The sequence below is a fragment of the Convolutriloba macropyga genome, chromosome 4 (assembly GCF_964194025.1).
Source record: "Convolutriloba macropyga chromosome 4, txConMacr16.3, whole genome shotgun sequence".
In the NCBI taxonomy this organism is placed as follows: Eukaryota; Metazoa; Xenacoelomorpha; order Acoela; family Convolutidae; genus Convolutriloba; species Convolutriloba macropyga.
The window spans coordinates 15,620,469-15,645,541 of record NC_134471.1 but is presented as its reverse complement, the minus strand read 5'-3'; the positions used below and the strand labels follow the sequence as shown (position 1 = coordinate 15,645,541).

The following is a 25,073-nucleotide window of genomic DNA, read 5'->3' as shown; positions in this document are numbered from 1 at the left end:
TATCTTGTAAGATCTTGTAAGAATCTTGCAAGACTCTTGTAAGATTATACAATTTGGTACAAGAGTCTTGCAAGATTCTTACAAGTTCTTACAAGATAGGCGTGTAAGTTCGACTACGGTACTCATTAAAATCATGTCTTAACTTAAAAATTGATGGTTTCTGGATTGATCGTGATAACATGTCGTCCAATGTAAATGTTGGAATGTCCTCGGCAGCACACAGTACTAGATGAACTCTTGTCAAATTTTAAATTCAATCGACATCTCAGATACCCGAAGTCAAGAAAAGCAAGCCAGCCAGCCAGCCCTGTATCATGGGTCATGCTGTCAACGCTTTTCTTTGCAGTCTTCCCGGGTCGAGAAAAAATATGTAAGATAAGCGTTGAAAAGTTAGTTTTTTCACCGCAAATTTCGTACATAACTTTGCGGTGAAATGTGGTGAATGTGGTGAAATTATGTAAGTTCCCAGGTTGAGGTCGCGCTCGAAATCGCCTCTGATCAGACCGTCCCCGACAAGTGGGACCTCTGATCAGACCGTCCCAGACCGAAGTGACCTCTGATCAGACGAGAATGCGCTCGAAGATCATTGTGCGCTCGAAGTGCGCTCGAAGCCGCCTCAGATCAGGCGAGTTCTAGACCGAAGTGACCCCTGATCAGACAAGTTCCAGACCATTGTCCAGACGAGTTCCAGACCATTGTCCAGACTACAGTGCGTTCGAAATAGTCTGATCAGAGAATGATTTTAAACATGAACAAATCTCTCAATATCGTTATAATACATTCATTTCATATATCATTTTATCAATCTTATATTCAACTAACAAAAAACCAATCCTGAAAGTATTGTTAATGAAAGTAAATCGAAAAAAATGATCAGAAAAAATTACTGAGTATGCCATTTTTTTATGCTTTTAACTGAAAAAATGAACTTAGACAGTTCTGCATAAAAACGTCTTGATCTACTTTAATTCAAAATCTTTTCTTGAGGGGACCGGCAGTTATTATCAGCTGGACCCCTTGGTTCTGATCAAAACCATCAGATTTTCAGATGAAGTTCCGATCAGAATGCTGTTTTATTGTTGTCTCTTACCCGAGACAACAAAAGTCAGTAAGAAAACAAAAAAAAACTTGAAAAAATGTCGCTCGAATTGGTCTCTGGTCAGACTAGTGTGCGCTCGAATCGGCCTCTGATCAGACTTGTGTGCGCTTGAAACTGCCTCTGATCAGACCGTTCCAGACCAAAGTGACCTCTGATCAGACCGTCCCAGAACAAAGTGGCCTCTGATCAGGCAAGTTCCAGACCATTGTCCAGACAAAAGTGCGCTCGAAGCCTTTTCCAGACCATGTAATTCGAGCGCACCGGGAACATGTGTGCGCTCCAAACTCGTCTGATCAGGGGTCACTTCGGTCTGGCCACCTCGACCTGGGTTCGCCGCTAGAGTAAGCGGTGATCTTACAAAAATTCACCACATTTCACCGCTAAAATATGTAATTTCTAAACGCATTCACTGCTGTTCTCACAAAGTTTTAACACTTTTTTCCAAGCGGCGAATTTATGTAAGTTCACCTCTAAGTTAAGCGGTGAATTTATGTAATTTCACCTCATTCACCGCTTATCTTACATAATTTGGACACTTTTTTCAAAGCGGTGAATTTGTGTAATTTCACCGCATTCACCGCTCATCTTACAAAATCTTCCGCATTCACCGCTTTATCTTACATAATTTTGAGGTGAATGGCGGTGACACCTCGGCCCGGGAAATCCCTGGCCAGAACTTCTCATCATTGTAACTTCAGACTAAATCGTTGAATGCATCAGGGAGAAACGGAGAAGGCGATGGGAGTGACGTCAGAGGGGCTGGGAAGCGGTCCCTCTCCGAGTCAATGACTCTGTCTCCTGGAAACGCGACAGCTGATGAAAGTGACCAGAAAGAAAGGCCCAGTCAACAGAGCAAAAAGTCTGGAAGAACGGGGTCAAAGGCGTCCGCTGCTAAACGGTCAAAGGTCTGTATTTATTTTGGAACTGAACATTTCCGAGGCTGACGTTCCTGGAACATCGGACTTCTGATGGGACCATTTTGGTTCTCATACGGAGGTACTTTGCATCCCAAAATACGTGGTTCCGCACGGTCTGCAGTCGCACAAGGGTCTGGCAAGTGGTCAGAGGTCACTTTTGTCTGGAACCTCAATCTGGGTTAATATTAACGCAAATGAGGAGCGACTGCAACTCTGAGTAGCATTTGACCAAACATAAATTTTCTTGAAACGAGTGGTTGCCAACGAACTACATGAGTGCATAACAATTTTTTAAAAAACGGAAAAAGAGGAAAAATAACAGCTTTTTTGATGCCTTAGATTGATAATTCTGATGCTTTTTTGTTGCTCTTCTTGCGATGCTCTTTTATTTTTTGTATATTTAAAATTTAAGAGCTTTTCGTTTTTGCATAGGATAGGTTTCTAGGCTCTATTGCGCTTTTTGTAGTCTCAACAGCTGTTTATTTAGCGTTTTTTAACGTTATTGTTAAATAATTTTCGACAATTTGCATTAAATTTGTAAATCTTGTTTATAAAATAATGCATAAATTTACTATTTTGTTGTAAATTAATGAAAATATTTGCAAACTGTTTCTAAATTAAGGCAAGAGTTTACAAACCTTTACAAATTCATGCAAAAGTTTCAGAATTTTTGTAAAAATTTGTAAAATATAATGCATCCTTTTTCGAAATATTTATAAATTTTTTAAAAAAATTTTTATAATCTTTCTTGTTTTTTGTTTAAACAAGTAAATTGAAAATATAACCCAGGGGTTAAGTATTACAGGTTTAAAATTATATTAACAAAATTAGTACAATGTTAAAAATCAAAATTAGTGGTTCCGTTTTTTAAAGGTAAAAATAACTTTTGAAGCTACCAACGTTCCTTTCCAACGGTACAAGTTTGAATTGTTGGAGCAGATGCTGTTTTAAAATGCGTTTAACCTTTGAGCGTGATCTGATAGTCCGGACTTCACGCGGAAGTTTATTCCCTTTTTGGATGCTTCTTTTTTGTAATGATCGACTGCTCGACCTTAAGAGAATTAGCTGCTCAGTTCTATTGTTTTTGCTTACTAATACATTACCACTTAGAAAAAACTCTCAGTGTCGTCTGATTCCAATAATGAAATATCATCCCTAAGTTTTGAAACACTCATCTGGCTTATTAAAAGTTCTGCAGGCAAACCGTCAGATTTTACTAAGAGATCTGTAGATCTCTCGAACTTATTTCTCATATAGCAAACTTTAGTTCCCCAATTGATTTCTCGATTATTTCGCTGCATTGCAGAGAAATCAAGTTCTGAAAAAATGGAGCACTGAATGTTAAATGAGAAAAGACTAGGGATTTGAATAGCATCAACAGTGCTTTCATAGGTAACTGATAACGTAAAAGGTATATGGATCTAATCGCTGTGGCCATATTTGATTGGACTTTGTTGAGTTGGACATTAAAATTTAATTTAGAATCAATTACTATACCCAAGTATCCGCAGTGACTTTCCGGTTTAATTTCTTGTCCCCGAAGAACTATCGGATTAAAATTTTCGTTTTCCTTCGAGAAGCAAAGAAGTTCAGTTTTACCGGTTTTCATGGTTAATTTGTTTTGCTTTAGATAATTATCTGTTTTCTCCAGTATTTCAGAAACACATTTTTCCAGTTCGCTGTCATTGTTTCTGCTAAAATGGAAATTTGTGTCATCAACAAATTGAATTATGTCGAAGTTTCCTTGTACCTTTTCTCAAAAATCAATAATGTAGAGAAGAAAAACTAGTGGCCCTAAAAAGTTCCCTGTGGAACACCATGATTTGTTTCCAACCATTCTGAGTAAACATCATTTATCTTAACACATTGCTGTCTGTTTTTAAGAAATGAAGCAAATAAATCAACTGCACTTTCTGAAAAACCGTAAGCTTCATTTTTTTGAGAAAAATTTCGTGCGATATTGAATTAAATGATTTAGCTAGACCAATAAAAACAGCAACTGAAATTTTTAAGTTATCGTAGTTTTCTTGTAATGTTTCGATTAAGTGTGAAACAGCATCTGTAGAAGACTTATGTATTTGAAATCCAAACTGTGTACCGTTCAAAATTTCTTCGTTTTGTATAAACTCGTTAACCTGATTGAAAACTATACGCTCAAAGAGTTTTGCGAACATTGGAGTAATTGAGATAGGCCTATAGTTCCCGCAAATTTTTACTTCCCGTTTTTTGTAGACCGGACTAATGAAAGAGAGTTTTATATTTTCCGGGAAAACATTTTGACTAATGCATGTGTTAAAAACAAACTGCAAATGGGTTCCGATTGGAAGCTTTGCTGCCTTGACTGCTCAAGCATTAAAAACGCCTGGACCCGGAGATTTAATGTTGTCGAGTGAATCGATGGCATCATATAGTTCCTTTAGTGTAACTGTTCTGAATCAAAAATTTTCCATAACGCTCACATATTGTCCATTGTATAAGCCTAGTTTTTGAAAACTTCCATTGAGACAATTTGCAATATCAAGTACATTTTCTACTTCTGTTTTACCATCGACTAGTTTGCCTATAACGAGAAACTCCCTTTCTTTGCCTATTCTTTTTTTGATAAAACTCCATTGTTCTCTACTTGTTGGTAGTTCTTTGAAAAATTGTGTGCAAGACTCGTTTTGGGCTGTTTTTAAACGCCTATTAACCAAATTTCTCTGATAATTGAAAAGGTTGAAAAGTTTATGCGCTTGCTCCGATGGGTTCTTTTTCCAGATAATAAAAAGTCTGTTTTTTTGGTGATTTTTTCTCTCAGCACTTTTGTCAGCCAAGGTTTTTCAGCAATTTTTCTTTCTGGTTGAAAGCTTTTTGTAAGTGCGGCGTGGAACTCTAGAGTAGTACTGAAAACGTTTATGAAAACAATGCACATGCTATTTCCATCTTTACATTGATATAAGTTACTCCAGTCCTGATTTGAAAGATCAAGACTAAATATATTTGCATCGAACTTTCTTTTGTTTCTACTGATAAAACTTTGCTTCCTATTTTTAGGTTCAACAAGAAAATTGGTAATGTATATAACAATCAAGTGATCCATTTCAACTGATGGCGAAAAAATCTGAACATCTTGAATTTGGTTTTTGCTGGAAAACCCATGATCGATTAGTGTTACGCCTTGGCTGGTGGCTCGTGTTTGTTTTTCTGTGTTTGACAAGGTAAGGCCGGAACTATTCGCAAATTCATCCAATAAATTGGATTCTCTTTTGTTGAAATAATTGAGATTATAATCGCCAAGAAGCAAAACTTCGTCAGTGATTGAGGACGCCAAGGAAGTCTCTGATGTTAATTCGTCAATGAAACAGTTTCCCAAGTTTTTATTTGGACAATACGAAGCATTAATTAGGATATTGCTAAGCCCAGATATTTCTACCCATAAGGACTCAAAAAGCTTTCACTGAGTACATTTAGATCATTTCGCTGTTTTGAAGATATGTCCCTAGGAACCCAGATGGCAACACCCCCCCCTTGTTTACTCCTGTCTTTGATGACCTTGATTTTGAATAAAATTTCTGTTTCAGACTCAAGACATTCTCTGGATAAATATCTGTTTCATTCATCCAAGTTTCAGTTAGGATCACTATTGTGTTTTGAGATAAATTTGTCAAAAAGTCAGTGAAAAAGTCATATTTGTTTTTTAAACTGTGTGCATTGAAAAGACAAATGTTTAGATTTTTGCCATCTTTTGTAACAATGTCTATCAGCATGTCCGATTGACGAATGTGAGAAAAGGGATCCGGATTTAGATGACTCTCACCATGAAGTGTAAAAGAACTATTTTGCAAATACTCAGAAATCGAAAAAAGCGGAACCTAATTTTCACATTATAATAATCATGATTTTGGTTGTGTGACATAACCGAATATATAAACTTTTCATTTGAAGTGCTAAAAAAAGCAAAAACTATTAGTTTGGAAATGCTCATTTCTAATGACAAAAAAACACTAAGTCACACAACCAAAGGATTGATTAAAAACGCTGAATTTGTCGCAGTGCAATGTTGTTTTATGACACAGTAATATTATGCTGTTGATAATAGTTCCGAATACTCTTGACAATTTTTTGTACTCCCGCCAAATTTAAGTGAACACCATTATTAGATATTTCGGATGTTGTAATGTTGCATTTCAAAACCTCCACTTTTGTCCATTTAAATGTTCCGTTTAACTCCAAAGCAATATTTCCCAGTTGCTTATTGAACTCTTCAATTTCAATATTATTCGATTCACGCCCATAATGGCGATTTTTAACTTGTGGAGTTTCAGGAAGTCGAACTCTGTGAGGTTTCAACTTTTTGATTGCTTTTGTAACAGTTTCACATAATTTAGACGCTGCGGCCACCCCCGAAACACCCTTATCTATACTATTATGACCCGCATGAAAAATGAGTGATTGGCATTTTCCTCCTGACGAATACTGTTCGACTGTTTGTCCCAAATCAATAATTGTTGCAGAGGGATAAGAATGAATCCCAGTGTCATAAGAAATATCAGATTGTCGTATTTTTTTGTATGTGCTGTCTGAAATTATAAGATGGTTAGTGTTTCTGTTAATAAATTTTGGAAAAAACTTTGGTTCCGACGGCTCCAAGAAATTTGTTGAATTTTGAATATTGTGACCCATTAAGTTTTCCAATTGCGAACTGTTCCGATCCCGTAAATATCCGAGTTCCGATTGGAATTGATCAATCATTCGACACTGGTACGCGTTTGCATTATCTTTCAATTCTATCTGCTACTTTTGTTTTTCAATGACATTGTTTTGTTCTGAGATCGTTTGAGCTTGTTTGTAGATTAATTGTTTCTGTTCTTGTACGATTTCGTTTTTTGCTTTAACTGTTTTCGCATGTCCTTGATGGTGTTTGTAAGTCTTGAAAGTTCATTTTCTACTAGGGTATCAGAGCAGTTTGCATAAAATGGATTACAAGCGCGGGAAATGTTTCGAACTGATGAGAGTTAGTTTATAGTTCACTTCGTCATTTATAGGTTTAATCAGTGCTCATATTACCCTCCGGGTTATTCAGAAAGATTTGAATACAATCAAATCATCCTCGTCTGAAACGAGCTTTATTACTCGTCGTTTTAACAAGTTTCCTTATGGTTGGTTCCAAAAATTTTCTAGAAATATGCAAAATATTTATGCAAGGCCGGCTTTTTTCTTCAGACCAACTCGAAAATTTTATACGTATCGTGAAGAGCATTGCTAACTTCCTTAATTTTTATACAAATCCCTGGCCTCCAGTTTTTCTTCAGCAAAAAAATTTACTACCAAAAAACTTTTTCTCATGATTGCTTCGGGTATGGGTCTTTGGTTTGAAAAAAATATGAAATGGAAATAAAGCAGCGGATATTGTTTTAGTTTCATTCAATACTTTTTTGACATTAGAGTTAAGTAAAGAGCTTGCGTGAGCTTAAAATTGAAAAAAATGGTGAAAACTTTTTGTTTCAAAATTAAGCTTTATTCTTTTTGTCAAAAAGATACCTAATCAACGCTGAGGAAACTTTACAAGATAGTGGGAGGTACTTTTGGTGTGTTTTTGTGATGCATTGTTTTCAAAGTGCAAAATATTCGCAAAACTTTTGTTTATGTCGAAAAATGTTAAGTGACTCAATGAGACAAAACAAAACCCAAAAACTTTGTTTCCGAAATAAATGCAGAATATGGAGAGGAGAATTGCAAAAACATTCATTTTCGTATTGTTGTGAAAACAAGCTCGGCAGTCATTTCAGTTAATTAATGCATTCCATTTTGCTTGAGTTATAAGAGTTTTTTAAGTTTCTATTGCAAACCAGAAAAACAATAGCAAACAGAAAATTTTATGAAAGGCAGATAAAAATTACGATTTCCAATTCTTAAGCCTAATGTCCAGTTTTTTTCGACATCATTGCCATTAGTAGACTATAAGTTTGCCTCTTCGTTTTTATGATAATTTCACGTCTGGCAGATAACATCGAAAAAAAATACTATTGAAAATTCTGTTTGGTACTCATCTAAACAAGTTGAAAAGTAAATTGCCAGACTCAATTTCATCAGCACTTCCAAATTTTCAATTTTATCTGCCAATTTTAATGACATCTGTATTACTCCTTTTTTGGCCGATATAAAATGGCAAGATAAATATTCAAAGGTAAAAGTTCTTATCACGATTTATAATCAAAATTTAGCGTCCGCTTCAATATTCCATCGAAATAGACCAAGACTGCATATTTGTGGATTTTTTAGTTAACAAGAATACAAGTGTTTGGCAAAGACCTTTTTGTATGTTGAATGGTTTTTGATGATAGGAAGTGAGTACTCAACTCCTTCTTCTTTATGGCAAACTGTCTACTTATAACTTTTCAAGGAAAACAAACAGACAAAGCACTTATTAGTCCTCAATATTTAGCTCATGATGAGAGCAGGACTAATTGCTGCACGTAGGAGCTAACTAACAAAAACTGATAACAAAGTATCGTTTTTTTTGGAGCCTCTCAAAACATTTTTTCATAAATTTGTTTTGCACTTAACTAAAATCTAGAAGTTGCTCTGAAATTAGCAAAGATTTGAATTGCTTTTTTTCAGTTTTCAGAAAAGCTTTGTTGTTGTTGTTGTGCAGTTTACTACACTTTTCAAAACTATTAGGTTTCTCAAAACATAAGCAAGCTATTCCTAAACAAGCTACGCCAAATATTACCAGGCTTTTCCTTAGCAGCTAATCAAAAGATTCCTGGTTTAAGACTCCCCAAATGAAGCGGAACTTTCGTATCAAATTTGTTTTTATTCGAATTACTACTGGGTTTGAATAATAATTGTTTTTACTGAAAACGTTTCGGACTTGTTGTTTCTTCCTCTTGTTGTTTCTTCTTGTTGTTTCAAACGATTGCTTTAAAAAGCACCTCTCAAGAACTTGTGTATCTTTTAATGAATACTCACCTCAAGCATTATAAAAAAACATAGGGTTATAGGCAACTAAACACAGAAAAATATTTTCAAAACGAGACAAGCACTGTTAAAAATCTGGTTGATTCAGACTCAACAAAGTGATGGACTACTTTGAGTTCAGTTTGTTGAATCGATTCTTGCCAGAAAATTTCTTCCTTGGGGTTAGCAAAAACAAAAGACACTATCAAGTAGTTTGAGTTCTCATTTGACGCAGAGGCTGTAGCGAAAAACATTTTCGTGATTTGTATAGGTTGTTTTGCAAAAAATTCTCGCAATAGTTAAAAGTTTCCTAATCGTCTGCTGGTGGCTACAAAAATAATTAATGAAAAAGGCATGTTAAGTGCAGTACACCAAAATCTTAATCAGAAAATCAGCCATGTGCGCGTGTCTGTGAATTGATGAAAAGTGATGATATTTTTTCCACAGCTTTCAACTAATTCGCTTCAAATCTTACATAGTGTATTAATAAGTTGAGTCAATATAACATTGTTGTAATTAAGCGGCGAAACTTTGTTTGTTTTGCTGGTTTTAGTGTTCTACCAGTGAATGTTTTTTTGTCCACTTTCAACGCAATCACTGCTGTACTTGTCTTTTTTCGCAAAATCTTCTGCGGTAAAAGTACTTGGTAAATTTAGACACGAGTTTTTGTAAGATTTACAATTTTTAGCCGTGAATAGTTTTTCACTACATTCACCACCGCAGTCAACGCTAAAAACCTTAACTGTTTTTGCCGCATTTATCGCTATTCTTAAATTTGTTATCAAAATTTGTTAACGTTGACACCTCAACCCGGTTGGGTTTTTCATCTGTCCTATGAATTTGAATCTGTCAGAAAACCTTCTTTTTTGCTCGTGAAAAAAATGAACTAGCCAATGTATAAATGAAACAATCCAGTACAGTTCATTTAAAAACAGTCATTACAAAAAAAACAGATTTATAGACATTTACAATTGTTTCCTTAGTTTAAAAATATAGGCATACGACTCTAATATAGGTGGCCAGTATAATTGTTATAATCATTTAAATTGATCACTATATGAGTTATAAATGGTAATAATCCGCCGAAAAAAGCGTTTCCAAATTAACTTTTAATTAGTATTTAACCAATTTAACGAATTCAGAATAAGAAGAGTCCAGATTGGTCCTTTAATGATGAGTCGCCAAAACAATTGCAACAAACGGGAGCCTTATCAATGAGCAGATCGAGTATTTTTATTATTACCTGACCAAAGTGGGGAGAATAAAAACATACATTTTACATGTGAAAAATAAAAAATGCCGATGAAATGAGATTCATAAACTGTTGATCTGTTGTATTGACAACCACCGTTTTGTTAACAAAGTTAATTGTTTTTAATAACAGTTTTCTCAGATCAAAAAAAACTTTTAATTAGTGTGTTCTTATATGTTCAGAGTGCATTGAGTGATGTATCCGGTGGGAAAAAGTCACAATTGGGAAAGAAGAAGAGTAAAATATCTCTCCCAGTCAAGGGGGGCAAAGGGTCAACTGCAAAGCTCAGGTCAAAATCTGTCACGCCTAAAGGTGAGCGTTTTAGTGGAACAAAACAGAGTCCAGACATGAAACATCCTATCTTGATATTCCAGAATAAGAACTTGAATACTTGCAAAAAAATTCATAATAATAGTAATACACCATTTTACGGAAGGAAAATAAGGAAGTACCTCAACTCTTTCTTCTTTGTGACAAAGCGTCTACTTATAATTTTTCAAGGAAAACAAACAGACAAAGCACTTATTTGTCCCCAATATTTAGCTCATGATGAGAGCAGGACTAATTGCTGCACGTAGGGGCCAACTAACAGAAACTGATAACAAAATATCAATTTTTTTGGAGCCTCTCGAGACATTTTTCATCAATTTTTTTAATTAAAATCTAGAAGTTGCTCTGAAATTAGCAAAGATTTGAATTGTTTGTTTTTTTCAATTTTCAGAAAAGCTTTGTGAGGCGCAGTTTACTACACTTTTCAAAACTATTAGGTTTCTCAAAACATAAGCAAGCTATTCCTAAGGGAGCTACGCCAAATATTCCTAGCCTTTTTCCTAAGCAGCTAATCAAAATATTCCTGGTTTAAAACTCCCCAAACGAAGTGAAAATTTTGTATCAAATTTGTTTTTATTCGAATTACTACTGGGTTTGAATAATAATTGTTTTTACTGAAAACGTTTCGGACTTGTTGTTTCTTCCTCTTGTTGTTTCTTCTTGTTGTTTCAAACGATTGCTTTAAAAAGCACCTCTCAAGAACTTGTGTATCTTTTAATGAATACTCACCTCAAGCATTATTAAAAAACATAGGGTTATAGGCAACTAAACACAGAAAAATATTTTCAAAACGAGACAAGCACTGTTAAAAATCTGGTTGATTCAGACTCAACAAAGTGATGGACTGCTTTGAGTTCAGTTTGTTGAATCGATTCTTGCCAGAAAATTTCTTCTGTGGGGTTAGCAAAAACGAAAGACACTATCAAGTAGTTTGAGTTCTCATTTGACGCAGAGGCTGTAGCGAAAAACATTTTCGTGATTTGTATAGGTTGTTTTGCAAAAAATTCTCGCAATAGTTAAAAGTTTCCTAATCGTCTGCTGGTGGCTACAAAAATAATTAATGAAAAAGGCATGTTAAGTGCAGTACACCAAAATCTTAATCAGAAAATCAGCCATGTGCGCGTGTCTGTGAATTGATGAAAAGTGATGATATTTTTTCCACAGCTTTCAACTAATTCGCTTCAAATCTTACATAGTGTATTAATAAGTTGAGTCAATATAACATTGTTGTAATTAAGCGGCGAAACTTTGTTTGTTTTGCTGGTTTTAGTGTTCTACCAGTGAATGTTTTTTTGTCCACTTTCAACGCAATCACTGCTGTACTTGTCTTTTTTCGCAAAATCTTCTGCGGTAAAAGTACTTGGTAAATTTAGACACGAGTTTTTGTAAGATTTACAATTTTTAGCCGTGAATAGTTTTTCACTACATTCACCACCGCAGTCAACGCTAAAAACCTTAACTGTTTTTGCCGCATTTATCGCTATTCTTAAATTTGTTATCAAAATTTGTTAACGTTGACACCTCAACCCGGTTGGGTTTTTCATCTGTCCTATGAATTTGAATCTGTCAGAAAACCTTCTTTTTTGCTCGTGAAAAAAATGAACTAGCCAATGTATAAATGAAACAATCCAGTACAGTTCATTTAAAAACAGTCATTACAAAAAAAAACAGATTTATAGACATTTACAATTGTTTCCTTAGTTTAAAAATATAGGCATACGACTCTAATATAGGTGGCCAGTATAATTGTTATAATCATTTAAATTGATCACTATATGAGTTATAAATGGTAATAATCCGCCGAAAAAAGCGTTTCCAAATTAACTTTTAATTAGTATTTAACCAATTTAACGAATTCAGAATAAGAAGAGTCCAGATTGGTCCTTTAATGATGAGTCGCCAAAACAATTGCAACAAACGGGAGCCTTATCAATGAGCAGATCGAGTATTTTTATTATTACCTGACCAAAGTGGGGAGAATAAAAACATACATTTTACATGTGAAAAATAAAAAATGCCGATGAAATGAGATTCATAAACTGTTGATCTGTTGTATTGACAACCACCGTTTTGTTAACAAAGTTAATTGTTTTTAATAACAGTTTTCTCAGATCAAAAAAAAACTTTTAATTAGTGTGTTCTTATATGTTCAGAGTGCATTGAGTGATGTATCCGGTGGGAAAAAGTCACAATTGGGAAAGAAGAAGAGTAAAATATCTCTCCCAGTCAAGGGGGGCAAAGGGTCAACTGCAAAGCTCAGGTCAAAATCTGTCACGCCTAAAGGTGAGTGTTTTAGTGGAACAAAACAGAGTCCAGACATGAAACATCCTATCTTGATATTCCAGAATAAAAACTTGAATACTTGCAAAAAAATTCAATAATAGTAATACACCATTTTACGGAAGTATGAAAATACGGAAGGAGCATTAAAAAAAATCACTATGCAAGCATCAATGTAACAGAAAAGACATCAAAATGAAAAAAAAAGATATAAGGCCATAATAAATTTTTTGATCTAATTTTTCGCCAGCGGATGGCACCACTTGAGAAGTAGTTATTAACCCGGGATGACCCTTCTTAGATACCATATCAAAGACCATATATGGTTCCATCCAAGTCTAAGCAAAATTTCTTGCATGATCTTGCTATGGTTTCTAAGAAGCCATATATGATCTTTGGTATGATTTTCAAGATTTTACATGAAATTGGTAATTTAGGCAGAGCAACACGTTTTCGATGGTTTTCCCACCGATGGAACATTTTATGGTCTTGGATATGGTATCCAGGAAGTCATAATGTTCTTAGATATGGAACTTAAGACACCATATATGATCTTGGATATGGTTTCTAAGATTCGGCAAAACATTTCAAAACTGCAACCAAATGAATGCCTTTCACGACATTTCCGCAAATGGTAAGTGGTATGATCTTGGATATGGTATCTAAGAAATCATTATGGTCTTGGATATGGTATCTAAGACACCATATATGATCTTGGATATGGTTTCTAAGATTCGGCGAAACATTTTAAAACTGCAACCAAATGAATGCCTTTCACGACATTTCCGCAAATGGTAAGTTGTATGATCTTGGATATGGTATCTAAGAAATCATTATGGTCTTGGATATGCTATCTAAGAAACCATATATGATCTTGGATATGGTTTCTAAGAATCGGCAAAATATTTTGAAACTACAACCAAATGAAGGCTTTTCAATCCATTTTAACAAATGTTGAATTGTATGGTCTTGGATATGGTTTCTACTAAAACTCTATGGTCTTTGATATGTTATCTAAGACATCATATAAAAGTGTCATAACGAAAAAACCCGATCTTGATTTTTTCGAAAAAATGTTCTTCAACAACGCGGTTTTTGTAGAAACCAAAAGCTGAAAAAACAAGTACAAGGAGATCATTTATTTTCATATTGAAAAACTGTATTCCTCATTTTGACTTTCACAAAACCGAAGCAAAATTTACAAATTTTCAATGTTCAAGTTTTGTGTAAAATCAAAGCGGCAAGGTTTTTTTGTTGGAGGCGGCAATACATTTTCTTTCATAATTTCCTCAAACTCCGCAGGCTTTGTGGGTCCCATCTTTTCAACTTTAAGACCATTTTTTGGGTTTTTCTTTACTTCTTCACAAGTTTCAGCGCAATCGGTCGGATTGGCAAAATTTGCCCAACCATGCATCGCCTCAGATCCTTTGCGCAGCCCCAAAAAGGACACATTTTGAATTAAAGGGTACAAAGACTTCATTTCAGCTTTCGCTAGACTCAGGGATCCCTTAGTGGTCGGCAGAAATCCGGAAAATCGGAAAGATGTGGGAACATGGTATAAGTTCCTGATCTTCTTTGTCTTCTTTGCGAGTTTTCTTGGAGGGTTGACTTCATTCTCTTTATTTGACACCTGAAACACAAAAACAACATTTAACAAACAAATAGCAAGATCGCAAACCAATTGCAAGTAGATTGGTTTGCCAAAATTTAGAAGAAAATTTCGTATTTCAATTAGAAAAATTGATTTTTTTTCGCTTATATTTTTGAAAATAGTAAAAATCTATAAGGCCTAGGAGCTGCTTGAAAAGGTGCAAATTCATATAGCAGACTACCAGTAGAACTTAAGTTGTAAGGCAAAAAAAATGCTCCGCCTGACATTCCAAGAAAAAAGTTCGTTTTTCAACTGCAATTATCCAATTTTTCTCTCAATTTTTATTAAATGGAAAAATTTCTTTATAAATTGTTGCTGAAAACCCAAAAAAGATTTTTCTGTTTTCGGGCTTATGAATTAGGCTGACAGTGCTAGCGAAAAAAACTTTTGCCATGAAGCATCTTGTAATTGGCTAAATTTCAAAACCTTTTTGAAAACGCTTAGGCCTTTTTTTGTTAAGTTCGGTCCTCACTTCTCGTTCAAAAAGCTACTTGAAGTTGTGGGGCTAGCAACCCTGAATTTCTAGGCTGAATAAAATAAAAATGCACGCAAGTTTTTTCTTGGCGTAATTTTTGAAAATTTTGACTGACTTTAGCTTTTTCTCGTTTTCTAGAAAGGAGCATTCTTTAATTGAACAAATTTCATTATATTTTGTTTTTAAAATATAAATAGGGTTTTTTTTTCTTTAGAGCTCCTGAATTGAGCTCACACTGCTAGCCAAGCGAATCTTCTGGCATGAAACATCTTGTTAGTGGCTTAAACTTGAAAACAATTTTCCAAACGTTTAAAGTTTTAAACAATTTTCCAAACGTTTAAAAAAAGGTGCATTTTTGGGGTTAGGTGCATTTTTGGTCAATTGGTTCTAAAAGAAGCATTTTTTAATTGGACAAAATTCTTAGTAATTTGTCGCTAAAAACCTGAATAGGACTTTTCTTCTGTTTATAGCTCCTGAATTGAGTTTACAGTGCTAACCAAGCAATTTTTTGGCATTAAGGTTCTTGAAAGTGACTGGACCTGAAAACAATTTTCAAAGCGCTTAAAGCTTTTTTCGGCAAGTTTGGTTCACCCTTTTCCTTCAAAAATTTATTTGAAGTCAGTGGGCTTGTAACCCTACTTTTCCAGGTTAGATACCAGTAGATTGCACGCATCAATTTTTCATCTCGGGTTTTTTCATTGATGTTACTTTTTTGTTTTCTCGATAGAAACAATCTTTATTTGGACAAAACTTTTAGTATTTTGTTGCTTAAACACTAAAGAGGATTTTACTTTTGTTTGAGGCTCCTAAAATGAGCTAACAGTGCTAGCCAAGCAACTTTTTTTACCATGAAATTCCTTGTAATTGGTTGAACGTGAAAACATTCCTCAAAACGCTTGATGCTTGTTTCAGCAACTTTGGTTCGCCTTTTTTGTTCAATAACTCATTGGAAACCAATGGGAAAAATTGCTTGGCTGAAAACAAGTACAATGCGTGAATCAAACTTTCATTGCAGGTGTTTTTGAAATCATTTTTCAAATCGGAAATCTTTTTTTTTCTGGAAAATTTGGTTCGCCCCTTTTCGTTCAAAAAATTAATTGGAATCAGTGGGCTTGTAACCCTAATTTTCTAGGCTGGTTACAAGTAAATTGCATATATCAAATTGTCCTCGCAGGTATCTTTGAAAATTTTGCTTGATTTTAGATTTTTCGTTCTCACGAAAGAATAATTCATTATTAGGACAAAATTGTTAATATTTTGATGCCCAAAACCTGAGGAGGATTTTCATTCTGTTAAGGACGCAAATATTGAGCGTACAGTGCTAGCCAAACAAACATATAAACATTTAGTTTTTTCAATCAACGACTCGACTTCAAAATGAAACAAAAATTGTCTATAATGAAAATGAATTACAATTTTTCTTCATAGCAGAGCATACTTCAACAGCAAACTGTTAATCTTAGAACAAAAAGTTCTAGCGCAAATATGTGTCTTATACAAAGTAAAATGATTACATTATGGAAATTACAACACCAATAAAAAACAAATAAAGTTAATCGTGCTCAAGCATTTGAAGAAGGGGTACGAGATAGAGTTCATGCGAAACCTTTATGAGTAGACATTTCGAAACAATCATTTCCACAGAAATAGTTTCATATTTTTTTAATTTTTCAACCTTTATATAGGAGTAAACGTCAAAATTAGATGCCGAGTTGCATTTGTATGAGTCTGTTACTCTGAACATTTCCACGGATACATTTTCGATGCCACCTACAGTAAAGAAAATGCTCGCTTGTCCGTATCGGATATTTGAACCATCAGAATAAGCCAGATAACTATTCTTGGAAGATAAATGAGCCTTAGAATCAAGCCAAAGTAAATTATGGTAACAATTGCTATAGAAAACTTTGCCCGGTGACAGCAAAGATTCTGGGATTCCACTTGTTACAACTTTCCTGCGGAACCTCTTTGTATTGCGTAGCGAAAGGCAAAACTCCTGCAGATTATCTTTGACAACTTCAACCTTCAGTGACTGCTTATTCCTAAGGTAACGCTCTACTAACAAAGAGAGATGATTTTTTGTGCCTGTGAACTTCGACTGCGACAAATAGTTTGCGGATTCAAACATCATTGCTGACATTGACCAAATGGGGCCGTAGAATTTGAGCTGCCAGGGCAAATGAATCAAGGAATGTACATTAGCAGAGAAAACCTCGTCGCCAAATTGGTCTTTTGTCTTGTTAAGAAATAAGCTCACAAGTCTTTTCCCATCTTCAGCGTAGTCGGTCGAAATCATCATTAGGCGAACTGAGTAACTGAGCAACATGAACCTCTCGTAAAGTTGTTCGTTAACTGCAAAACTGAATAAAACAGGTCCAATATATAGCAGCCAAGCTCTTATTTTGTTTGCTTTGAACAATTCTAGGTCTTTCAAAGTCCTCACTTTTCTCTTGAAGTCATTAGGGAGCTGGAAAAAAAATAACTTCAATGCTCTAGTTAGAAAAAACACTAGTTAGAAAAAAGATCGTACCTCTAAGTTTGCCACCAAGCTATTGATATTCTCCATGTCTTTTTTTACTGTTTTCGCGACTATGACTTGCAGCAGAACTTTTCCAACGCCCAAGTACACCTGATGCATTACGTCAACTGGTGCAGTCAAAGGCAGATTGTCAATCAAATCGAAGAGCTTACTGCGGCCCTTCACTCCCATAAGCGATTTCAAGCCCAATTCTTCTATTTTTTCGAGACACTTTTTATGAACTTTGGATGTTCGCATTGCAGTTGTCATTTCGAGAGGAAAATAACGAATATTATCAGCTACTTTTGTTTCGATGAGACAAAGGGTGCAAGCGTACCTTGCCAAATGATGGTGCATGTTGAGCAAGGAGGCAGTAGCTGGAATGTCGGCGACCAAGAGAATAACTTTAAAGACTACCGAGTACTTGAGATTTCCATGAGACACAACAACGGAGGATTCGCGAATCTGCTGCTCAATTTCCTAAATAATTTAATACACAGAATAAATTGTGGATTCAAACCAAATGAAGTACTGAAGAAAATACCTGGAACACCTCATCCCAGTTGGGTTTATTGCTGCCCATCCAAAGGGAGGCCAGAACAATATTTTCAAAAGCAGAACGCCTGAGGGGCGGTAAGTTAGCAATTGCAAACCACACCGGCCAAATAGATTTGTTCGCCGATTTCATGATTCGCACACCATCTGAATTGAGTATCAGGAAAATATTCAATATTCTCTTTGCCGCATCAATTGCATTTGGAATTATGAGGTCACGCTTCTTATTTCGAATAGAGGCATACTTAATAATTGTCTGAACGTTTTTCTGCACAACAGAACCAAGTTCAGCTACAAAATTCAATCTGTATCTTTCCCCATTTTCGCAAACCTGTACAATACCAGAAAGCTCTTTTTTCGACAGATGAAACTCTTTCTTCAATGTTCTAAAACTGGGTAGATCATTGCGTCCGCTCACAATTTTGAGAAACTTTATCCAATGAGCTGCTTCAGCGTCTGAAATTCCATGTTGAGCAGCTATAGCATTAATACAAATTTGAAAGTTTGTCAATGACGCTCCACTTTCCGATACTTCGAGAACAGTGTCATCGCTGTCTGATTCATTTTTTTCTGCGGCAGCAATTGGAACCTCCGGGACTTCAGTTATGACCAAAGGGACAACATTTGAATGCTGTGGTGAAGAAAAAAGGTTTTGAAATGGTACTGGTGACAGAATTGAGGAAGTGGTCTGATTTTCGTTTTGCTCTTGCGTTTCTGGGGAAATGGTTTCACAATTTTCCGCCAAAACTTCTTCTCCATAATTGGTTTCATCATCCAAATCAGATTCTTCTGTATCATATTGCCTCAATTCAATATCTATTTTGGTTCTTTTTCTTTCCGTGGTTTTGACAAATAAGCGATGTCGTTTCTGGGAAAAACTTTTCAATTGGTTTGAATTTGTTCTTGGCATCAGGTTTAGAGTTTTTCTGTTATCAACGGTGCAATCTCTTTCCGACAATTCATGTAAGGCTGTGAAGGGACAGAGGCATTCAGAGTTGTTGTCTCCAAAAAATGAGTCACCATAAAAAACGGTGACTTCATGTCCCGGCATAATATCTCGTATTACAGCAAGATTGACAAAGTGTTGTCCTTTCCACTCGCTTATTTGATACTCACAGTTCGGCCTGCACGAATGATTTGCAAACCTCACAGCTCCAACCATTATTCTGGAGTGACTACAAGCGGATGTCGGCTTAAATACAGAGACAGCTTTGATCGATGATTCGTCACAGTCTTTAATTTTCTCCAGGACAGACCATAGCTTATGTAGAAACTTCTTCTTCTTAGGGACTCTTAATATTTCATCACCCTCATAGAAAACCCGTAGCCACCAAAAATGTCGGGTTTGATCGCATATTTGGCTTCTTTGGCTTCAGCGTAGCTCAACCTCAGCAGCTGGTCATACTTTTTGAATAAAGGATTACAATCCAGCAGGAATTTATACTCCTCGTCGGATGTCTTCTCAACCATTGACTCAACCTGCACAGTGCCATCGTTTATCAGTTCAACTGTCACGTGAGCGTCACATTGCGCGAGAACCAGTGCCTTCTGTTTACTATTCATTCAGTCTAAAAAGAGTTGTGGTTTGAAAACTTTGATTTAAATTGTATGACTACGTTTCAGAGTAGCGAAGAATTTGAGACGAAAAAAAAAACAAAACCTTTATTTATTGTCAACAAAGTTTTTAAATATGAGCTCAAAGCATCAACAAGACACGTGAGAAGAATAAAAAGAACTATGAATGAATACGTGCATCAATTTTTAAGACCGCGAATGTACTAGATTATGATTAGATCAAAATGACAAAGGAGTTGAAATCTTGGCAACAATCACAAAAAATGCATAGAGCAGTAAATGAATTTTAATCAATCTTGTCTTCTTATGGTTCAATTCTGAGCACCTTGTGCCACCAGACGTTTCGTAGTTTTCTTCTTGATGTCCAATCCCATCTGGTTGGCAGAGTTCTTGGCTTCTCGAGAGGCAAGATCTGCCTGTTTAGGATACTTTCTCCCGATAACCTCTGAAACATGATGAAAATTTTTGAAGCTTTCAAAACTATTTTAGCAACCCGCATGTCATCTTTCTATCCTAAGAAAACAAACTCTTTCTTGAAGGTTTAAATACTATAAGATACTGCTAATTTTTTAACATTTAAAGGATGAAAAGCTGTGAAATCTAGTCAAACCTTCAAAAGCCTTCTCCAGATGCAGCTCAACTCTAATCCGAACATCGCTTACTTTTCGTCCCTGGCCGATCATCTGGCCTATAAGGACACAATCTTCCCCTTTACCAAAAACTTTTTTTGCCAACTCCCTGCCAAATTTTGAAGGTTCGGGACCAGCCTGCAAAGTCATCAAGTTTAAACCGTTAACGATGACTTCTGGGAATAGAGACGAATTATCAACGGTAAGGACTTCTCCCAGAATAAGATATCGGACAGAGCTTAGAAACTTGATATTGGATGCTTTCTCCTTTCGGCGGATCTCTTTTAGACAAGCTCGGTGCTTCACCAATATCTCATCAAGGTTTGCATTGAAGGAGTCAATCAGTTTGTTTCCTTTGGGAACAGCTGTTTCTTGGTAGTCCAAGCCACTAGGCGTGACAGTACTGCTCTGCGCAACTGTTCTCACTGACAAGTTGATGGCTTCCTCCTCACTATCAGATTGAAGACGAACTCTTTTGAAAGCAAGCGATTTCCTACTAGTTGAACATTTTCTAGGAACTGCGTTATCAAACAACTCGTCATTAGATGAATCAATTGGTCTGCATTGAGACATGGCTCTGAAAACAGCCACAATTACCCAAGAAAATCAAAATAGGACAACAGTATTGAACAATCTTTTTCAGTGTCTCATTAAAAACAATCCCGAAGTTTATAAGAAAGTTGAGATTAAATTAACCAGAAAAGATTAAACATCAAAAAATACAATATATGACTGAAAACCAAAACAAACAGTAACTGGAAAACTTTCTGAATAAATAGGCAACATAAAATGGGCAGTTTATATATGAAGACAAGATCTGTAACAAGAAAGCAACATGAGCGCCAAATGTATAAATGTATAACAAGCACAGCAGCAATGATGGAATGTATTGTATTACAGGTGGAAAAAAAGAAGCTGAGACATCAAAAACTTTGCTTAAGTCAACTCTGGACATTTTCATTGCTCACAATCAGATGAGGGTACTTTGCTCTCATCTCAGACCCGTACTGGTTTGCACCACTTATTGCTTTTGCCGTAGTTTCATCCACATCATTTGAAAAGTTTCTTGCGATTCACTCCCTGAATTTACTCTCAAGCTCAGGGTCACACGGACTTCGCGCACCGCTTTCTGAAAAACGTGCTCCAATCCTATGGTTTATCAAAAGGCATTTCTCGTTCGCCCCAAAAGCAGCGGCCGCAACAGCTCTTCCAAATTTTGAGGGACCTCCATCCGGTCGGATTGTCATCAAGTCCACACTTCCTACCCAGAATGAGTCTCCTTCAACTCGTTCAGGAATAGGCTCAGAAGTTCTACCACAAGTTCCAGCATCAGTCTTAGATTGTTTCAGAAGCGCAGTAATTTTTGACCGAAGCAACTGATTCTCTTTCGAAGTCTTCTCATTCACGATCTCATTCACTAGCGATCTCATTCACTACTTCCTCCGAAACCAATTTCGCCTAAATAAATGCAACACTTGCTGCTATATGAAAAAAGAACTTTGAATGCCTAAAACATTTACAGGCGTAGCATAAGTCTCCTTTGATAACTTGATTATTCTGCTTTATTTAGTCTAATTTTAATTTAAATTTTTCTAACTGTTTCTATTGGTGTCGAAGTTGTGGCGGACGCTGCACCAAGCAACACAGATGGCTCTACTTCAGTTTCCTTCGATATATTTTCAACAAACCGAAGAACCTTAGCAGAATTGTTTGCAGATGTTTGGCCAAGTTTCCTTTTTCGCTCCTTCTTCAAGTTTCTTTTCCTGGCACCATCATCATTTTCAGCGTCGGTTTCGTTTCCGCAATGTGGTACGTCTTGTGAGTCACTGTAAAAAATATTTGTTTAGACAAAACTGTTTGATGAGAGCAGCGGTGCCAAAATAATCAACAAAGTTTTGTTGAATTTTATTGAAGCTAATTTTATGCAACCAAAAACAGAAACTAACGGCAAATAGCTGACATCAGTCAACGTGTGGTCTGCGTCAGCCAATTTGCTTGCCACTACTCTTTCAGCTTCAGTCACTTCCGATTTCCTCACCCGACAAGTCAGGGAACACTTGAGAGCTCCTCCATTGTATGCCAGATGAACCTTATCGCCCTGTTTGAGATTCATTTTCATGGCAGTGGTATAACCGTCTGGCCAACGACAACTATTGTACGGCACGGGGAAGGGATAGGCGTCACCTTTGTGGTAGAACACCCATTCTAGACCTTGAGCTTCTTTTTCAAGTTTCTCGTCATTTTGTGAATTGATGAACAGTTGAGGGTTTACTCCCTTGTTAGAACGCTCAGTTCTTCTTAGTAAGCTTTGTGAGGTCATTTCAACTGAAATCAAAATCAAGATTACAATTTTCGTTAACTAGAGAAACTATAAATTTGTAATCTCTGGTAACTGTTAAATTAAGCAAGCAGTAAAGAAAAGAAGCAAGAAACTCAAAATATGCCCGTTTTGATAGATTTTGTTGGAATGTAGCTATCATTCAGACTCAATATCTGCCAAATCTAAAATAACGACTGCCAAAGAGTTTCTAACACATCTAGGGGCGCAACAGCTTTCACCGATTCTTCTCAGTTTTGACTTGGTTTCCCCCGCTATGACACATTTCTCTGTAATGAACAAAATAATAGCACCAAGACTATATACATCGGAACAGTAATTAGTTTTGCAGTTTTTTTCATTGCGTAATTCATATTCAATTTGTTGATAGCGCTTGTTATATTCTTCTTTTTCAACAGGATCCAAAGAATAGGTAACGGGGTGCTTGATCAAAGTAGCTTTGCCAAAATCAATTATCTTGGATGTCTCTTTTGATACCATAACATTACTTGTGTGCAGATCTAGGTGAAGAATCTCTCTCGAGTGCAAGAAGGACAACGCGTTGGAAACGTCGATCAACCTCTTGACCCAGTCGTTTTCAAGTTTTTGCTGTGCGTACTGCTTTATAGACTGACCAAAGAAACGTTCGAGAACAAGACCACACGGTTTTTCGGAAAAGCCATATAGGAAAGTGAAATACTTTTGCCTCCAATCGGGGGGATCATCAAAAACAGCCTTCAGTATTCTTCCCTCTAGAATTAAATCTTCATAAGCATTTCGCTTGGCCTTCTTTATAACGCACTGAATTTTATTACTGTAGCCAAAGCTACAAGCAAACACATCGCCGAACGATCCAGATCCAAGACGCCGGTCCTCGCGAACTTTGAAAAATTGAACACTAAATGAAGAAGTGACTGGCAAACTCTTGATTGTGTTTTTTCTCTGAGCTCTCCCATCGTGGTTCTCTTTTCTTTCACTTAAAGCTCGTGGACAGAACCGTTGTTGTGGTCTACTGTGACTGAGAATGCTCTAAAAAATTAATCCACAATAAACACCAAAAGCAAAAGTATTTTTTTCCAATTTATCTATAGCCATCGAAAGACTAAAAATCCTATCTTTAGAAAACGTTCGACGGCAATCTAGTTCATCTCAATTTAGGCACTCCAATAATTTTTGCACTCCAAAGTCTAGGGACAAAGTTACTAACGCGACTTGGTATACTCTTTTTCTTTGTAGCAAGTGACAGCTCCAGTTTCTTTGCAACAAGTTCTTCCTTGACAACATCCAACTCGCTCAATAGTGCACGTTGTTGCTTTATGAGAAACCCCCTTTGCGCTTCTTGATATTTCTTTTTTCTTTTTGCTAGACTAGTAGCGCTCCTCTTACCGCGTTTCTTTGCTTTAGGGCATAAAGCTGGTTCTTTGTTTTCACTATCACTCATTCTCTTAAATAAATGGAAGTCATCTTTCATTCGCATTCAGCACTTAATTGAACAAAAAACCCAGAATTAAGCTGAACTTAAAGATTATATATCCAGAAAATTTATCTGGACCATAATATTTTATTTTGACAATTTAATTAGCGGAAAATTCCAGTTGAAAAACGAACTCTTTTTATAATGACCTATTGAAAGCAATTGTTGTTCTAAATTGAAACTAAGCTTGTCTGCTCGGACACTAAAAGCAGTTTTCCAGACGCACAGGTCATCTTACGAAAAACCGCGATCAGTATCTTCACAGACAGGCTTAGACCTTTGCATTCTAGAGCTTATACCGAAAATTGAATCTTAAGAATATTAACTTTTCTTACAAAATTCTTATTCTGATCAAATCTATTACAGATTCAATATTCGGGAGCATTTATTTTGTTTTAAGATTTTGATAAGAGTTAAGATGTTAATATTAAACAACTTTGCGGCCCAATAAAGTTTCACTATTTGAAAGAATGAGAAGCAAAAAATTGCATATTTCCAGTTGAAATTCTAACTTTTTTCTAGGAATGTTAGGAACACTATTTTTTTGCATTACAACCTAAATACTACTGGTAGTCTGGCATATCGATTTGGCTCACTTTAACCAACTCCTTAGCCCAAAAAAATTACTTACTGTGAAAATATAAGCGGAAAAGTGGATAATTCCAGTTGAAAAACTAAGTTTTATATTAGGACTTATTGAAAGCAATTGTTGTTGTATAGTTGAAACTAAGCTTGTTTGCTCGGACACTAAAAGCAGTTTTCCAGACGCATAGGTCATCTTACGAAAAACCGCCATCAGTATCGTCACAGACAAGTGAAAAGACCATTTTTAGCGTCTCCTATGGAACATTGAAACTTAAGAAATCGAACTTTTCTTCAAAACTCTCATTCAGAGCAATTTTTTGTCAATTGATTATTGGATGAACTAGTGTGATTTCTTTTTCCAAAAACCGACAGAAAACTATTCATGTAGCCCCTGAGACCTTTGAATTCTACAGCTTATACGGAAAATTGCATCTTATGAATTGCAACTTTTCTTCCAAAATTCTTATTCTGATCAAA

The 25,073-nt window shown here is 35.8% G+C and overlaps 1 protein-coding gene across 1 annotated transcript in view; it reads left to right on the top strand.

Moving 5' to 3' along the window:
* Positions 1-25,073, top strand: part of LOC142337993 (uncharacterized) — a 244,820-nt gene that overhangs the window by 99,029 nt on the left and 120,718 nt on the right. Inside the window, exons 26-28 of the mRNA XM_075387627.1 lie at positions 1,820-2,004; positions 10,390-10,677; positions 12,691-12,820. Of these exons, the coding sequence (XP_075243742.1) occupies positions 1,820-2,004; positions 10,390-10,677; positions 12,691-12,820 (603 nt within the window). The remainder of the gene's footprint in view (positions 1-1,819; positions 2,005-10,389; positions 10,678-12,690; positions 12,821-25,073) is intronic.